Source organism: Herpailurus yagouaroundi, unplaced genomic scaffold (assembly GCF_014898765.1).
Source record: "Herpailurus yagouaroundi ecotype Mexico unplaced genomic scaffold, PumYag 180, whole genome shotgun sequence".
In the NCBI taxonomy this organism is placed as follows: domain Eukaryota; kingdom Metazoa; phylum Chordata; class Mammalia; order Carnivora; family Felidae; genus Herpailurus; species Herpailurus yagouaroundi.
In genome coordinates, this window is record NW_024412411.1 from 12572579 (window position 1) to 12592261 (window position 19683).

The window sequence follows — 19683 nt, forward strand, 5'->3', positions numbered from 1 at the left end:
CACCGCCTCGCCGCCCTTCCTACCCTCTTCCGTGGGCCTCTCGTCTGTGCTTGGCTCTGGCGACTCCGTTCTGCTAATCCTCTGGCGGTTTTCTGGGTTATTTAGGCAGGTGTAGGTGGAATCTAAGTGATCAGCAGGACGCACGGTGAGCCCAGCGTCCTCCTACGCCGCCATCTTCCCTCTCCTCCCCCCAGATTAACAGTTTAAATAAATAACCCAGGTGGTGGAGGAAGATAGACTGGAAGAGGGAAGGGACTGTGGGAAGCAGGAAGTCCATTTAGAAGCTTTTGGCATTATCCAGGCAAGAAACAATGAAGTGGAGGAGAGGGAAGGGTTTGAGAAATAGTAGTAAAGTAACATTGGTAAGACTTGTGCCTATTTGAAGGATGGGGTTGAAAAAAGAGGAAAGAGAAGCTAAGTACTTCCTTGATTTTTTGTTTTTTTTGAGCCTCTCCAGTCAGACACGAGTACCCCTTCCTTTAAGATACAACAGTACTTATTTGTATCTTCATGTTGGTATTATCTCTTGTTCCCTTGTGTTTATTTTCACAGTGTACATACAAAGCTGCATGCTCCTTGAGGGCAAGTCCACATTCTCACTCTACAGCATATTGTAGTAAGACCTCAGTAAACAGCTGTTAACTAAAATAATATGTGGTGTATTGTTTTAACTGGATTTTTTATTTAAATATTGCTGGCTCTAATTTCAAAAATGGGGAAAGAAAAGAGAGAGAGAAGAAAAACCCTGAATCTTCAGAAATGAATGGTTTATGAAATCTAAATTATTCGTAGATCAATAATTAACAACATATTGCTTTTTAACTGAGAGCTCTTTTGTGTTTCCAGCTGAAACACAGTGCAGATCAGGGTTTCTATAGTTACAGGGCAGAGTTTCAGGATATATTTCAGTGTGAGAGGAGAATATTTGAGTGGAAACAGCTGAACAAAAAATTTCATATCTAACCTCAGATATTAAAGCAATATGTTTCACTGAGAGTTTCTATTTGCACCCAACAGACAACAGTTGGGAACAGTACAAGGAAGACTTTGGATAAGGTAAGCTGCCAAGTGGAAAGATGTTCACTGAGAAAATGCCTGTTCTGAGCTACTTCAGCTTTTCTCAGTTTTAATCCAAGAGCAAATGTTAATTCATATTCATCTCTTCGAATCCTTCTAAAACTGTTGTTACAGCCCTGACTTTATCCTGGCTTCTTTGCATTAACCAGGCTGATTATGGAAAACACTAGTACATTAGATGATGCCGAAATGACACACAGAGGATACATGGTTTTGATCAGGCTATGCAAAAAATTCTGTCCAGACCGACAGAACTCACAGGGCTCCAAACATATATTAGGCTGAATTTGGGATTCTACTAACTATTTGGATAGACTATTCTAATTTTTACCCCCTGGATTCCAAGCTCAACCTTTTTTTTAGATTTCTTAAGAAATGTCTCCATTAGGCCATCTTTAGTGGTTCATCCCTTAAATGGGTTGCAAAGAATGTTATGTCAGATGGACACACACACACACACACACACACACACACACACACACCTGTTATTTGCTATGGTTTATGATTAATCTTCAAAGAGGCCATAGAAAAAAGTAAAAAACAATTTTTAAAGGTGGCAGGGTTTTGGCTCACTCATGGAAGTGAGGAAGTCGGAAAGTTTTGCTTTCTCTTGGGATTGAAAATTTCATTAGTCATGATAATGAGAATAATATAAGTGGTGGCTGAAGCTTTAACACATAATTATTAGCAAAAAGATTCCTTTACATTTATATCCTCTCATTTGGTTCCCATGATAATCAAGTGATGTAGGTATTACTGACCCCATTTTATGGCTGGGAAAGCTGACACTTGAAGCTTGCCAAGTTTAGAAAGTGGTAGGAATAAGGGCCTGAGCACACAGCTGCTAAAAGCTAACTTGACTGCTTCTCCACATCTACTTAGTTTGAGAAACAGCATTCAAGGATCTTCCACGGCTTTCTCCACAATGGGAATTCTCAACACAAATGAGATTTTGGATGGGTCATACATGGTTTTAAGGTCAATACAGTTCTTCGGAAGTTTTCATTAAGTTTTTCACAAATGATAACCAACCCCCTCCCTTGAATCCCCATATCCCAAATGTCCTGAGTTAAATAAACCATAACTGAATGCAAGTGTATAATCATTGAGCTAACACCATACCATAAAAGGCTGGGCTTAAAGTTTAGAATAAATTTTAACACAGAAATTTAGGTTAGCTAAATGACTATGTGCAGCATTATAAATATTGAATTACATGATAAATGTTGAATTAGTTTCTCTCCTTTGCAGTCTTTCTGCATTCACTGCAGGCCCATCATTGTCTTACTTTCCCTTCACAGAGGGCCATGTTGATTACCTCTTTCAGTGGTAGCAGTGACTGTGGCTTATGTTTTCTCTTAGCTACCACAGGCCCTTCCTCTCTTCTAGTGCTTCTTGAGATGCAAGAGGATAGTTTATCACTCAAATGAGAGGTAGGGCTGGGAAATAGGGTTCTGTATAATGCTGTGTTCTTTCAGGCACTAAAAGCTAAAAATATGAAGAAAGGAAAACACCTATCATTTGAGTATGCACAAAGTATTCGATGTTGTACTTGGCCTATATTATCTATAACTGTACAATGATCCAGGGTCTAAGAAGGAGCTGGGCATATAGTAGGTGCTTAATAAATCTTTGTTGAATAAATGAATGAATGAATGAATGAAAGCATGAATAAACCCTCAAGGAGCATTCTTGACTTGGATGTGAAAACTAAGGCTCAAGAGTCAGGTGACTTGCCCACACAAATGGTGTTTTTCATAAAAAGTTATTTACCATTGCATGACTTTTTCACTTGGCAAGAGTCCTTATAAAAGTTTAGCATTACCTTCCTTAATTGTGTTACTAAGTAAGATTCCTTTGGTAGATATACATGATATTAAAGTCCTCAGATCTTTACCTAAGGAAATGGTGGACCACTTGTAGAAAAAGACTGAATTGAAATGAGAAGTACTACCTTACTTTTCTCACACTCAAGAGGCAAGCAATTAATTAGATTGTTTAAGCAGAAATAATCCTCTCCACCCTAGTCTGGTCACTGACCAAAATCCTGAAAATATAAACTGGATGGCAAAGTCTGAACAATCAATTCTGACAGCTAGCTTCTCCAGGGAGTTCCGAATAGTCATGCTTCAATGAGCCCAACTGTCTCCCTCTGCCCTCTCACCCATTCCCCATCTGGCATTTTCACGTTCTGGCCAAACACATAATGAGGTCAGGCTTGGAGCCCTGGATGGTGGGAACATCACTTGGTGCTGGGTGTTCCTGTGCTGTGCTCTACAAGGATGGAAATGTCACCCACGTTACTGGCCACAGGCTCACTGTGAAAGCTAGGTGCCTAAACCTTAAGGCAATGCTAGCGACACGCTTGTTATCTGAGAACCCAGGTGGTCATCACTGAGGGGCAATGACTAAAGACTGGGATTAGCAGACTGTAGAAATGCATCCTATCTTGGCGACTCACAAACTACCTAATCTCAGAAAGCAGTGATTCTATGCTAAGAGTCCAGGTTTTAAAGTCACACAAACCTGGTTTTGAACACTGCATTTGCCACTTACTCTCTGTGTGACTTGGGCAGGTCATTCAGCCTCTTAGGATCTTAGGATTCATGCTGGTAAACTTAGAGTATTGACACAGACTTCAGAAAATTACGGTGAACATTAAATGAGGTAATATGAGAGAATTGGTTAGCACCGTGTCTGATACATATTAAGACCTCCTAATTGACCATTCTAATATACCCTTGGTGTAGTGGAAAGGCATGTGGTCTTGTTTTCAGAGAGACGTGGGTTCAGCCAGTGGCTAGTTGTGCATCCTTGGGCAAGTTACCTGACTTCTTGGACCCTTGGTTTCCTTACGAGGCTTTTGTGAAGATGAAATGAAATTATGTATTTGAAAGCACCTGGCACAATACATGGCTGGTGCTATCATCCAATGGAATGCATCTCTCTGTCTGGTGTCCTTTCACATCCCTTTGCCCCTGCTATGGACTAAGTGTGTTTACCCAAAATTCATATGTTGAAGCCCTGGTGCCTAGTGTGATGGTATTTGGAGGTGGGGCCTTTGGGAGATAATTAGGTGGGGAGGATGGAGCCCTTATGAATGGGGTTAGTGCCGGTATAAGTAGAAACATGAGAAATGATCTCTCTGTTAGCCATGTGAGGGTACAGCAAAACGACCATCTGTACCCAAGGAAGAGGGCCCTCACCAGGAACCCAAACAGCCAGTGCCTTAAATTTGGACTCTCCAGCCTTCAGAACTGTGAGAAATAAATGTCTATTGTTTAAACCTTCCAGTCTATGATATTTTGTTATGGCGGCCCAAGCTGACTAGGACAAGTACCTTTAGTTAAACTAGCCCCCATTAACCTAATCACACTGTAGCTAGGCACACTGTGTTGTCCCACAAATGTTGGGCTCCAGAGACAGTGACCTAATGACAGCGCTTGGCACACAGACACTGCTCAAACAATATTTGCTGAATTAAATTTTGTCGAGTTTTATTTTTGTAACTTTGGGAGGAAGGATTACATATAAGTTAAAAGTATCAATTCTGTAGCCTGGATTCAAATCCCGGTTCTGCCACTTACTAGTTGGACAATTTCAGGCAAGTTAATTAACTTCTTTATGCCTCAACCTCCTGGTTTGTAAAATGGGCACAATCATAATATAACATCTCTCATAGGGTTATGATGAGGTTTAAATAAGTTCATTGTAAAGGGTTTAGAACAGTGCCTAGCATGCTCTTGGAGTATTTTGTTAAATAAAATTTCTTTATCATCTTCAAAAAAAAGGAGGAGGAAGGCAATAATTATCATACTCTCCATCTTGGTGTAATTGGGATGATTAAATGGAATCATCACTAGAGAAACATATTTGTAAAGGGTGAAGTCATGCCCTGATGTCGCCCATTAAGAGATTTTCCCAGATGAGCTCTACTAGTTGAATTATACTCAGAAAAGGGACTATAAAGGAATTAAAGATTGAAAAATGAACCCCAATCTAATAGTAAATCATATTTGAGCAGCTCCCACTTATTCTGAGCTGTTGTTGTAAGATGCTGAATGTAGTGTGAAATGAGAAAGCCTCATTTAAAAGTAAAATATTAAAGAACAGGCCTAGGACAGGCTCATGACAGATTGTGTGTGTGTGTGTGTGTGTGTGTGTGTGTGTTATTTTAGAGGGAGAGAGAGAGAGAGCAAGCAAGGGAGAAGGAGAGAGAAAGAGAGAGAGAGAGAGAGAGAGAAAGAATGAATCCCAAGCAGGTTCCAGAGCCTGACATGGGCCTCGAACCCATGACCCTGGGATCATGACCTGAGCTGAAATCAAGAGTTGATGTTGAACTGACTGAACCACCCAGGTGCCCCTCATGATAGATTTTAAAGTCCATGCATAAGAACTCTTTGTGAGGTAGGATTATAAGTGATTTTTATTTCTTTTTTATACTTTTCAAAAATTTCCCATTTTTCTACAATGAAATGTGTTACTTTTATAAACACATAAAACAATAATGATAACATTTTTAAAAAAGATTTAAAATCCTAAGGAGAAAGTTGACAGAAACTCACTTATAGCCATAAGCACACCCACACGTACACACACATGCACACACATGTACACACATATGGAGGGTGTACTGCAGCATTCATGAGATAGAATGCAAATACATGTCAACATTAGAGTCACTAGACAAACTTCTTTTTCAGGCTAGCTGTAGTATGGTTGTTAAGATGGTTTTTATCCAAACTAGGGGAGAAAGCCAACTTAAGAATGACCACCAGCAGGTAGAAAATTACCTCAAGAGGCATAGCACTGGGAATGTTCCTTGTGGGGAAAACGATGTGTAATTGAACAAATGAAGGGCTACTGACAAGACTGGTTAGAATCACAGAACCTCTGGGTTGGAAAGGGCCCGAGAAATCATATAGTTCAACACTCTATCCAAACCTCGAATCCTCGATGCTAGAACTTCTATTACCAGAATCACCTGGATGGATTTACAAACACATTCAGATTTCCAGGACCCCCTCCAGATGGACTGAATTAGAATATGTGTGTGTGTGTGTGTGTGTGTGTGTGTGTGTGTGTGTGTGTGCATGCACCCACAGGCACACATGGAGGGGAGGGCCAGAGAGGGAGGGAACAGGCACATCTAAGCTATTTTTTAATATAAAAATTTTAAAATATTTATTTCTGAGGGACAGAAAGAGAGACAGAGTGTGAGCAGGGGAGGGGCAGAGAGAGAGGGAGACACAGAATCTGAAGCAGGCTCCAGGCTCTGAGCTGTCAGCACAGAGGCTGACGCGAGACTCAGACTCATTAGTCGTGAGATCATGCTGAGCCACCTAGGTGCCCCATATCTAAGTTTTTATAATGCTCCCTTGTTATGAAAACTATTGTTCTAGTTTGCTATCTTCCCAGGTAATCCATACCATCTCTACACAGCTGACTAGTAAAAGAATTTCTTTAAAATAAGCTGAAATCTATTCCTTCCTTGACACCCCACTTTCGTCCTTGGGGCCATATTCAAGAAGATAGCTCTTTCTTCTACAGAGCAGCTTCTCAGACAGCTCTGATGGATTAAATCAAAGCAGACCAAAATGCGTGTTGCCTTGAGTTTTTTTTTTTTTTAAGTAAACGGAAATGGAGAAACAGAATATAAACTAGTGCGGAGAGTCCATGCTTTGAATATATAACCTTTGAGAAAACACTACAAGCCATAGTTTAAACTCAGAATGTCCTCTCAAAGCAATGTCAGGCAACTATTCTGTGCCCAAAGGACGCTGGTGGGAAGGAAATTCCCCCATGGTGGTGATGACTGGAAGCTACTGGGACACATGGGAGAGGTGGCTGTTCTGAAGTATATTCCTGCCTTTCAAAAGCATAGTGGAAGAAAGGCTTGGAAGAGAAAGGGCATGGTGCTCTTGACATACAGAACTGATTATCCGAGTGAAAGTGGGAGTTGTGGGGTGGGTGGGGAAAAGGAGTAAGGAAAACAGTAAGTGATAAACCCAGTCTTAGGCCTCACCCAGATGTTCCACAGCTCATATTCCAAGCATCTGAATTTGGCATGAAGGGTTTTAATTTTTCCCCCATCAGTAGTTGAAGGTAATACATAGCTAGGACCTTTTATTAGTAAATCATACTTTATGTGGCTTTCACCTGACCTTTCTGTAAAGCTATTTGGTAAATCTGAACCTCTGGAATAACACCTCTGAGTGTTTACATCCGCATACATGCTAAGATAATCTTGAACATGTGGATGCTGGTAAATGTTTTAGGGAGGTGGTTGAAGCAGATCCCTTTTCTTGCTTTATGTCTTATCAGAGTCACCAGCTTTTGTAAATCCCTAACATGAAAAGAACAAGAATACTTAATTCATGTCACCTGTCACCACTGACAATTTCCCTGCAGACTGACTATCCCACTCAAATGGTTATTTTATAAACAGTTTGTCTTATCTTCATCTTCCCTTATTTCCACTCCCTGGATAGCTAAAATGCATACAGTCTGAAATAGAAAAGGCAATTCTTACCTCCTTTTGCTAGGGATGACCCCCATCTCTTCACTGTCCCCCTCCAGTGTGACTCTTCTGGCTTGCCACCACTCATCATCTGAGGCGTTGATAACATGGAGAATATCTCCATACTTAAAACTAAGTCCTTGACTTGGCAGCCCACTGTCCTTGCTCTTGTCATAGTCAAACATGGCTCTGTAGAAATGACAAGAGAGAACGTTGTTAAGAACCTCTGGAGCACAGATTTCGGATTCATCATTTCGATTACCAAGTCTTGCCCTGAGAATCCATCATCCATTTGATACCAGCTCCGAGGCCTGACTCCCAGGACTGCAGTCCACATTCCCACTGCTGTGGTCACCAGTTAACATTGGTTCCTGCTTTTCCTTGGAGGCTGCAGGGACAGCCTACAGACTCCTAAAGCTGGGGTACTGCTTCCTTTCTTGGGGACCATCATATGTGGCAAGGTGATAATGGGAGATGTGGAAGCACCTGAGATGTTTTCCCTCCCACTACAATTGAAATTTAAAAGTCACTAAAAAGAAGGAAATAATGAAGAGAAACATGGGCATCTTTGTGAATGAAACATTTTGTGCTATGAACAAATCCTCTCAGATGTATGTATCAGTTCACAGAACTCTTTCTTTTATAATAGGGAGAAACGGTAACAACTTAAGTGCCCACCCATAGGTGACTGTGATCCTTCCACCCACTGGACTACTGGACCATTACTGAAGTAGAAAGGTTGCAGTTCCATACCTATATTGTGAACCTGAAACTAATATAACCTGTATGTTCATTGCACAGGAATTAACATTTTTAATAAATAAACTGCAAATTAAAACCACAAAAGCATAAATAAAACATAAAACAAATTGAATGGTTGTAGAGGTTAATAAAATAACATGAATAAGTGGTCAAAATGCAACAATAAAAATATAATTACTCCTATGTTTATGTGTATGTATATAGATAGATCAAAATTATATGGATAAGACAAATCTTTTTGCTTCCACAGAAGGCTAAGCCTACTTCAGCACTGCATTCATCATTCTGAATTGTAATTCTTGCTTTATGTACCACGTTTCCCTCACTAAAGAACACGTTCCCTTTGCTGAACTGAACACTCTTATACGTATAGATTGGTGGGGCAAGGGAATTGCAAATAGAATTGAAATGATCGCCAAGACCTTAGTAGCTAGGTGTTGCCTTAAGTAGCTGACAGTTTGTCTCAAGTCTTAGATTGCCTACCTCCTCTCATATCCCCCTGCCCTCACAAACCACCACTGCACACATACAATTTCTCAGGAGAAGCAGATTTTGCCACCTCTCTGCTTATTTCCCTTTGATTCCATTCTGAGAATTTCCTTAGAGCATAACCACTATGCAAGCAAAATTAGATAGATCTGGGGAACAGATTTTTCTAAGATCACTGAGGACCAAGTATGGTTCTTTCCCTTTCTTCTTCTTTCCCCCCCTCTCCTCATGAAAGAAATGTCACATCTGCTGTCATGGCAACCAAAAAGAGCTGAAGACAGCATGTAGAACTCTCAAATACGGTAGAAAAATCTGAATTACTTGCAACACAGCTCTGTCTTCCATGAACTCTGTACCCAAGTAATGGAATAGGAGGAGAGTTTCTCCGTCTAAGTTCCCAGAATGACTCATTTCCACCTTGACCATCTGCATCTTCCCTACTGAAGACTTTGGCAAAGCTCTACCCAGGTGAAAGGGGGTTGAGAGAGGGCAGAGGTCCACTTCTGACACTGTCACTTCTCTGGCTGGGTGGTGTGACATAAATTAATTAACACTCATGAGCCACAGGTTTTTGTAATGCAAAATTAGTCCAATAACTACTTTCAGACAGAGCTGCTATAAGCATTAATAAGACATATGAGGCAGCCAGCTCACGGTGAGTGCACTGTAGCAGCGTGTAGCAGAGCGGTTAAGAATAGACTCAGGGGTCACACTGTCACGGTCATTTCCTGATTCTACCGCTTCTTACCAGTTATATAGCTGGTTTTCTGCATAAGCTACTTAACCTTTCTGAGGCCTCAGATTTCTCATACATAACAGTTATGATGACAACAACAATGGTAACAGTACCCCCATCATAAAATTGTTGCATGGATGGAATGTCACGTAAGGTAATACATGTGAAATAGAGCACGCACAGCAATGCCTGGCACATAGTGACAATCATCAAGTTTCAACTGTTATTATTTTCTTCGCTGTCCCCTTTGAGTGGATATCCATAAAAATCCTTTGTATAGATTCTACTCTGAGTTAACATAGTAAGCTTGAGACTGCTATCCTTAAAAAAATTTTTTTTTAATGTTTATTTATTATTGAGAGACAGAGAGAGACAGAGCGTGAGCAGGGGAGGGGCAGAGAGAGAGGGAGACACAGAATCTGAAGCAGGTTCCAGGCTCTGAGCTGTCAGCACAGAGCCCAATATGGGGCTTGAACTCACAAACTGTGAGATCATGACCTCAGCCGAAATTGGACACTTAACCGACTGAGCCACCCAGGCACCCCAAGATTTCTAACCTTAAAAAGACCTTCCTACAAGGGTGGCTCATGGCTGACATCTGGGAAATTAGATTTTGGTTCTATTTCCTATTAAGAATGGCTCACCATGCCTAAACTGTGTATAAACAACATTTAAGGTGAACATTTGTTTTTCTTCTGTGAATCTGGAATTGTGGTATGTGCCAGGCAGAAGGTGACTACATTACCAGTCCCCCATATAAACCCTGGACCGTGAGGGGCGCCTGGTTGGCTCAGTCAGTTAAGCGTCCGACCTCAGCTCATGTCAAGATCTCACGGTTAATGAGTTTGAGCCCTGCATCAGACTCTGCTGTCAGCACAGAGCACATTTTGGATCTGGATCCTCTGTCTTCTTCTCTCTCTGCCCCCCCCCCCCTTTCTCTCACATACATACACACACACACACTCTCTCTCTCTCTCTCTCTCTCTCACTCTCAAAAATAAACAAACATAAAAAAAGATAATAAAAATAAAACAACCCCCCCCCCCCCACCGAACTTTGAGTCTTTAATAAGCTTCCTTGTAGACAACATTTATACCTGCTGTCACCATTTGTTGCTGGAGGAATTAGGCATGTCCCATGTGACTCCACTGGGAGAAGGCTCTTGGAAGCTTGCGCCCAGTTTCCTCTGGATTTTGTCCCAAGCTCCTTTCCCTTTGCTGATTTTGCTTTGTGTCCTTTTCTGTAATAAATCATAGTCCTGAGTATGTCTATGCTGAGTTCTGTGAGCCTTCCCAGTGAATCATCGACCCTGGGAGTTTCTTGAGGGTCCCCAACACTCTATAGATTGCAAATCATTTTCATATACACTACCTCATCTGTGACTCAATCCATTCTGATAAAGAATGTATGATGGATACAGCATTATCCCCTTTTTACAGATGAAGGATAGACTAACCTCAGCATACATGGCTTAGGGTCAGCAACTTCAGGCTGCAGCTTGGGTCTCCTGACCCAGAGTCCTGCTACAATGCTCTTCAACTTGTTCTCCATGACCCCTTCCCCCGAAACCTGAGAGGTGGTGACAAGGTGGCAAGGATAATAACCATGATGGCTACCACTCCTTATGCTCATATTAGGTGCCCTGGCACTTTGTATCCATTGTCTTATTTGACATCATAACAACCTGAAGGTAAAAATTAGTATCCTCATTTTACAGATGAGGAAAGGAAGCTCAGGACGGTAGGGCACCTGCCCAAGGTCACATGTACACATGTGGTGGAGACTGCACCTAAAATATGGTCTGTCTGGCTCCAAAATCCATGTTCTTGGACATTTCATTGTGAGGCTCAGTTTTCTAGCCTGTTATCCTCTGGTCTTGCTCACAATTTAGCAGTACCAGGAGTTTTTATCCTCCCTTCAGGGCTGACCATCCTCTCCCACCCTCCCCCCCAAATCCCCAAAGCTCCCTTACTGATCACTTCTTGTCCCAGTATTTTTTAAAACAAATTTTAAATGTTTTATTTATTTTTGAGAGAGCACAAGTGAGGGAGGGGCAGTGACAGGGGGACAGAGGATCCAGGGTGGGCTCTGCACTGACAACATCGAGCGATTTGGGACTCGAATTGCAAGACCATGACCTGAGCCTAAGCTGGACGCTCAGCTGATAGGTGTCCCTATCACAGTGTTTTTTGTTTTTTGTTTTTTGTTTTTTTTTTTTTTAGTCCTAAGGGTCTTTGAACCTCTGATTTAGCACCAGGCTCTTTATGGATGTCAAGCCATCAGGAAAACTGGCAGGTGGCTGCCAAGAAGGCAGGCTCTAGGGTGAGACTGCTTGGGTTTGCAACTTTTTGACCATGTGAATTTTAAGCAACTTACTTGGCTTCTCTGGGCTCCAAGTTTTCTTAACTGTAAAACTGGCACATAATAACAGCACCTACCCCAAAGGGATGTGGTGAGGATTAAGTAAAATAATATATGGAAAGTACTGTAACAGCAGCCTGGCACTAGTGATTGCTCAATAAATGGTAGTTACTATTATTCTTATAATTGTTTTTCTGAAAAATGTGCTGGCCTTGACTCAGGGAATCTGCTGGGACTGTGGCCCTTAATAGCTGTCTTGTGGACTGTGTACAAAAAACATCTAAAATATCTCTCCAACCTCAGAGTCCAGTTCAGCACTGGGCACAGAGTAGACCCTCAGTGTCAGTCCGTGAAAATGTTTCAGATGAACTTTGAAAGCCCCGCTTCTCTCAAGCCTGTGTCCTCATGTGTAAGGGAGGGGAGTAGAGACTGTTCTGGTGGTCCTCACCGGGCCAGATATTCAATCTACTGTGCTCTGTTCTAATTCCCAAGAATCCTGGAGGGAAGGTTTCCCACTCCTGCCTTCAGCCATAGGTATCCTCGCAGAAGGGGCTCACAACACGTTCTTCCCGAGTTCTGTTTATCTCAGACAATCTGCCACTCTAGGATTACATGGATTTCAGACTTGTCAGGCCCCTGAAAACAAGCAGCCGATACATTTCAGTGGCTTCTGGCTCCTTTGGATATTAATGGATCTTCATGTCTGGGAAAAATGTTACAGTGCCCCATCACCTAATTTAAAAAGCGGTAAGCTGGTTTTAATTTGTTTTATGTGCTAATTCATCAGAGCAACTTTTATAAAATGCCATTAAGACTCACACTTTCCACCCAGGGTGCTTTTAACAAGTCCATTAGACAAGTAGAATTAGACAGGAGTAATGCAATGACTCTCCCATCCCTCCTGCCCCTCCTGCATTTCACCATGCGGTGGCCCTTTGCCAACTGGGGAAGTCTAATAAGGGAAGTGAAGAGCTGCTCGTTCTCATGGCTGTGTCACATGACTGAGACACCTGACATTGATGGAATTTGTGCTTCTTAAGTGGCCTACAACGTGTGAAAGACTATATTTTTACCTCATCCAAAGTACTGGCCAGGCAAGGCAGCATCTGGATTATGTGCCAAGCTTTGGAGAGAGAAGAGACCTAGGTTATGTCCCAACTCTGCCATTCCTGCTTGTGAATTTGGGGCATGTTACTTAACTTCCTAGATGATCTCTTCACCAGAGATCATCATTCCATCAACTATGAAATGCAGAGAATGATGGTTTTAAGTCAAAAGATTGTTATGAAGATATCACTCTAGGGTGACGCATGAGAAATGCCCAACACACACACAGAATGAGTTCCACTTTGTTATTATTCTGACAACAATTTTGTCAGGTAAGCCTTTTTTTATCTCATAAAGGAAATGAGACCCAAGGAGCTGAAATGAAAAAAAGCTAATAAGTAGCAGAACCAGGATTCAAATATACATAGATGTGTCTGAATCACAAGCCCATGCTCCTGACTGTAGAATTCAGCCTGGAATTCCTGATAAGGAATGTTGTCCTTAGACCTCATCTCCAGAGATTTCATGATTTGGTGATTGCATTTATAATGACATCATGGGCTAGACATGAGGGGAGAGGCATGAGTAGTTTACTGAGTGCACAGTTAGTTCTCACAACTACCTCACAGTACATGGATTAGCCTTGTACTGCAGATGAGGAAATATAGACTTAAGCAATATGCCCAGTGACATACCAGCTAGCAAGTGATAGGGCAGGACTGAATTCAAGACCTGTTTGCCTCCATCATTTATGTTATTAAAAGCAAGTTGCCATATTTAAAAGCCTTGAACTAAAGCCTAATTACCAGTTGAAAAATCCAAAACCAAAAACCAAAAACACCCCCCAAAAACCTAACCCTCCCACCCCCAAAAAACCCTGTCTGACTCTAAGGCTTGTGGACTTGCTACACCAACCCATGTGTTGTTTTTGCAAGGAACCCTCTCCAATCAAAACCACCCGTATTCTCTATTGGGCTTAGACTGCAGTAATATTTAATAATCATGGACCATAAGAGCACATGTGTTCTCTGTGTTGTTCAGAGGACTGAATTTTGGCTGACCCACTTTAAGGCTGGTATAGCAAAGAATCACAAGGGTGAAGAGAACCCCCAGGACCATGCCGGTAAGAACTGGAAAAATTACTTGATGTGTCTTGTGGTTATCGAAAATATGGTAGGGAAAATAATTCCCTAACCCCTTCTTTGCAAGGATGTCCACACCTCAATCCCCAGAGCCTGCAAATATGTTACCTTATGTGGCAAAAGGGATTTGCAGATATTACCAAAGTTAAAGGTCTTAATATGGGGAGAGTATCCTTGATTATCTGGGTGGGCCCAATCCAACCACATGAGTCCTTAAAAGTAGAAGAGAAGGCAGAAGAATAGGTCAGAGAGCTGTGACATGAGGGGTACATGACTGCCATTACTAGATCTGAAGATGGAGGAAGGTAATTTGTCATGGCAGCAGTAGAAAACTAGTAACAGAGGACAAGGAAGAAGATGGTTTACCAGAAGGCAGGTAGAAGGCAAAGGCTACCAGTTTGATGATCCTGTTGAAGATTCTTTGGAATAAAAACAACTACTCAACAACTATAATAACAGCCCACTAAATGCCTATTATTGGCCAGCCATGTGCAAAGTACCTTTGTTTTACATAATTTTATCTTACTGAATCCGTGTAAATAGCTTATAATAGAAGTATGATGATTTCTACTTTGCAGACAAAAAACGTAAGGCTTTGATTTGTTAACGCTTATACTTTATCCAATTATCACAAAAACCCTATGAGATAAATACTATTGTTCTTATGTTCAAATAAGGAGACTGAGGCACAGAAGTGCAGCCTTTTCTTTCTCTGAGGTTGTAAAGCACTTTGCTTGCACCTCTCTTGGGAAGCCTACAATGTCCAGTCTTGAATGGGAATGTGTTTTACCTCCTTTATTGGATTAAAAGCTACTGAAGGTCAGAGGCTCCCGGGTACAGCTTCTGCACAGAGTCTTTGTAGATGCTTTATAAATGAACAAATCGAGGTGCCTGTGTGGTTCAGTTGGTTAAGTGTCTGACTTTGGCCCAGGTCATGGTTTCCTGGCTCGTGAATTTGAGCACCACGTCAGGCTCTGTGTTGACAGCTCAGAGACTGGAGCCTGCTTCGGATTCCATGTCTCCTTCTCGCTCTGCTCTCCCCAACTTGTGCACACATGCTCGCTCTCTCTCTCTCTCACAAAAATAAATAAACTTAAAAAAAATAATTGAACAAATCAACCAGTAGGTTACTTCCTTCTGTGCTGTGAACTTGTTTGGGCTACAGAAGACTTTGTTTCCATGACAAATTTAAGACCCACGAAGTGGAGTGCTTTGACCCAATTTCCTTAGTCTTCTGAAGTTGAGGCTTCTGCCTGATTAGAGGAGACTTGATTCTCACCTCTCTGTGCAGCAGGAGAACGAACAAGAACAGCGGAAGATAAAGCCTGCTCTCTGCTGCATCCCACTGTGCCTGACTTAAGTGAATGTGTTCCGTTGTTGATGTAAGCAGCTGAGGATAGTGTAAAAAGTGTAGACATTGGAGTAGAAAGACACACTCAAGTGAGTCCACCTCTTTCTAGCTGAGTGTCGCTGAGAAAATCTGTGGATCAATCTGAGCCTTTGTTTATCAATGAATGGGTTTAATCTTTCCTAGGTCTCAGCATATTTGGAGAGATTGAATGAGACAACATAGGAAAAGTCTTTAGCACACTAACTGCCAACCAGTAGTTCCTTTACTTCACCCCTTCCCTACTATGAAAATGAGAGAGTTATTTCTACAAGTATTGGCAGGAGATGATAGTATGGTGTTTTTAAAATACAATATAAAAATACACATATAGTAAACTTTCTCAAAACATTTTCCCACTGGGGGGATGTGGGAAAGGGATCTGCAATGGGAGCAGAGGGATCTGTACTTTAGGTGCTATCATTTTTTAAATTCAGCCATTTCCAATAGTTTTTCCTTCTTTTTATTTTTTTTAAGTTTATTTATTTATTTTGAGAGAGAGAGAGCATTCATGAGGGAGAGGCAGAGAGAGAGAGTAGGAAAGAGAGAATCCCAAGCAGGCTCCGCACTGTGAGCACAGAGCCTGAGTTGGGGCTTGAACCCACGAACAGTGAGATCATTACCTGAGCCAAAATCAAGAGTTGGATGCTTAGCCAATTGAGCTACCAGATGCCCCTAGTTTTTCCTTCTTAAAAGCATTCATTTGCCCATTCACAAATCTAATAAATGTTTCAAAAATAGAGATGGCACCCTGCAAGTAGAAGCTTGGATGGAATTAGGAAAGCAGGACTCTGGTTCTGGCTTCAATGTAATCTCACTGTATGATCTTGTGTAAATTTCTTTATCTCTTTGGGCTCCAGCTTCTATGTAATCAACAGGCCAAAAGCACTTCTTGAAGCACGTTTCAGCTATTATATTCTATGCCTTGTCTAGCAAGGCACTGTTGGGGACTCAGGTTAACCTTCCACGTGGCTGGGGGTGCCTGAGTGGTTCAGTCAGTTAAGTGTTCGACTCTTGATTTTGGCTCAGGTCATGACCTCACAGTTTGTGAGTTCGAGCCCTGTGTTGGGCTCTGCTCTGACAGCATGGAATTTGCTTGGGATTCTCTCTCTCCCTCTGCCCCTCCCTGGCTCATGCTCTCTCTCCCTCTCTCTCTCTCTCTCTCTCTCTCTCTCTCTCAAAATAAATAAATTAACATTAAAAAAATCTTTCCATGTGGCTGACAGTATGTGTGTCTCTGAGGATTGTGTTTGCTTTGTGAAAATCACTACTCTGTGTCATCTCCTCCACCAATCCTAGAACCTCTTTTCCCCTCCCTACACCCTCACTGGGAGTTAAACACCCCTCTCATATGCTGTTATATCACATTGTATTGTGACTTTTAATCTTTGCAAATTCTAATTTGTATATGCATGGGGGGAAGGAGAGGCTCATATTCATCCTATCCCCAGGGTCTACCACAAAGCAGATGTCCAATAAAAGTTGTTTTTTGTTATTAAATTTGTCACCTATTCTTCTCATAGGGCAATTCCTGGAATTCAGTTGTTTACATTCTTTCCTAGAAGGCAGGGACAATTGGCAACAATAGGTAAGAAAAGCCTGTGCAGCATCTGGCATTGGGCTCCTTATCTTTCTTAGGACGATGAAGATCTGTGCAATTTTCCTATCTCTCAAGTCAGAACACGTTCATCTCAGGGAAGAAGGCAACACACAGCTCTGTATAGACTACTTTTCATGTCTCCTCGAGGAGCCATAACATACATACCCCTGTGGATCAGTCATCATATCCAGACCGACTGAAGTGTACTGTGGCCACTTAATTTCCCATCTATTTCAATAATGAATTAATTGTCCATGGTGAAAAGGGTGGCTGAATCCACCAGTGGAACAGTCTTAGTGGATAACACATTAGCTTCTGTCAGTCCTTGCCAAGAGAGCACTAAGACACTGTCTTTGAGTGATTACTGAACAAGTAGGACTTACAATGTGCCAGGCACTGCTCTAGGTATTTATTATCCATGATTCATAGATACTCCTTAAAGTGCAGGCATTATTCCATTTTATAGAAGGGTAAAAATGCACTGTGGTATCACATGGGTTATGCCATGTGATCATTAATAACCTTATAAGGCAGGTTTGTCCCCTGGAAAGATACTCTTATCGGGGTGCCTGAGTGTCTCAGTTGGTTAAGCATCCAACTGTTGATTTTGCCTTAGGTCATGAACTCATAGTTCGTGAGATGGAGCCGCATCAGGCTCTGTGCTGACAGCGTGGAGGCTGCTTGGGATTCTTTCTCTCCTTCTCTCTCCGTCCACCCCCCTAATATATAAATAAATAAATTTAAAACAAACAAACAAAAAGATGCTGTTCTTATCATGCCAGACTGTTTCCTTCTATGTTTGGAGGATATTGGGAAACTGTCAATTTCTACTGTACCCAATGGGTCAGGCAGTCACTGTCATGACTGGAGATGGAATTAATTGGGCACCAATGAGAGGTCCTTACAGTCTGGGCTTCTCCACAGTTGTGGCAATTTGATGATAATCAGGGAAGAAGCATTAATTCCAGGGGCAACAACTCTCTCTCTCTCTCAGTCTCTCCTGAGTCATCAGTGCTCTCCATGCCTTAGGGACACAGTGTGAGCAGACTTCCTGTGTCCGGAGGCCACTGTGTTGATCATTTCAGACAAGTAATCATTAGAAGCTCCAGGGACGGGTCCCACTCCAGCCTGCTTTGTCTCTCAGGGTGTCCTAGCAATCTGTCAGGTTGGTTTACATGGCAGTCCCAACTGACAGGACCTCATCTGAGGGAAGCAGAGGCAAGTCTGAACCTGCCCAAAGGCAGGGCTCCACAGACCATGGCGGATGGTACTTCAGATTTCAGGGTTGAGTTGAGGCTGTAAAAATTAATCATCTTAAAACCATTGTCTTTTCCCCCAAATGCCATCAGCCAGCTACTCGGAAATTGAAATATGGGAAAGGGAACATGACCAGGATGAATAGCCCAGGCTTTATGACAGTTCTGAAAGCTTTTATGTTCTGGCCTTGTTTATCAGGCAATCAAAATATATTAATCAAGATACTACATAAAGGCTGACAGAGCCCTGACTGCAGGCTTTTGTTTCTGATCCAAGCTAAAAATGTATATCAATCAGATAGTCTTGGGTTCAAAGAGTAGCTCTGCCATTTAACCAGCTGTGTGATTTTCATCTCTGTCCCTGGGTCTCCAAAGATGCAAAAGGAAGGACAAGATCCCTGTCCAACAGAGTCCTTATGAGAATTACACATATAAGACATTTTAGAACCTAGTAGGCTCTCAATATTTGTTAACTGAGTCTAAAGTCTAAATTCCTTTCCTGTAAATTCCATCCCTTTTTTCCAGTGTTGCTCACTAGAGCACAAACAAAGCAAGCCTACCTCTGCTTTCCAATAACACTTTAAGTATTTACTGACTGACAAGTAAGATCAGTTGGCTTGCCACCTGGTTTAGAAGAGATATTGGAAAAAGTTCATTTCTCTCATGAGCATATGGAAAAGGGGAGAAAGACATCCAAGAACATTTGACATGACTACTCCAAATCCTTAGTGGTAGTGTATCAGGGTTGGTAATGAAATTCATATATCACGAAACCAGACGTTTGGACAAACTTCTGAGCTTGCTTTTTTGTCTACCAGTTTTCAGAAAACTGGATGGGAACAACAGGCCTGGATTGAGGGAAAGGATGACACAGAATTAGGGAAAAGTCACCTCAAAATCTCTCCTATGTCCATAAATGCTCCCATTATCACTTTTTGAATGAGGACACATAAGATAGAAGATGGTTCCATTCTCATCCAGGTAAAAATACTGAGTTCAGGATGTTATTTAACTTCCACTTATGGATATGAGATAATAGTCATTTAATGCACTATCATTTACAGGGTGCCTCCTATACGCCAATCACTGTGTTATTTGCTGAGGACTCAGCAATGAACAAGGGGCTTGCTTCCTGTTCTTACGGATCTTAATGTTGGGTTGAGAATAGAGGTAAGGGCATATTTATTCAGCTACTCACACATTCATTTATTAATTCAGCAAATATTTATCAAGCATGTACCAATGATGATATTAGGAGCTTGGGGTCTATCAGTGAATGAAAACAGACAAAAATTCTGCCTTCATG

At 41.7% G+C, this 19683-nt stretch overlaps 1 protein-coding gene across 6 annotated transcripts in view; it reads right to left on the bottom strand.

Annotated features, from left to right (window-relative positions):
- DLG2 (discs large MAGUK scaffold protein 2) overlaps nt 1-19683 on the bottom strand; it is a 2103489-nt gene that overhangs the window by 73795 nt on the left and 2010011 nt on the right. For 3 of the 6 annotated variants that reach the window (XM_040489717.1, XM_040489715.1, XM_040489719.1), the window contains one exon: nt 7580-7786. In XM_040489717.1, coding sequence (XP_040345651.1) covers nt 7606-7786 — 181 coding nt within the window. In that variant the 3' untranslated portion in view covers nt 7580-7605. Of the gene's footprint in view, nt 1-7578; nt 7787-10680; nt 10825-19683 lie in introns of those variants that run through there. The other 3 variants (XM_040489714.1, XM_040489716.1, XM_040489720.1) reach the window with 3 other exon arrangements.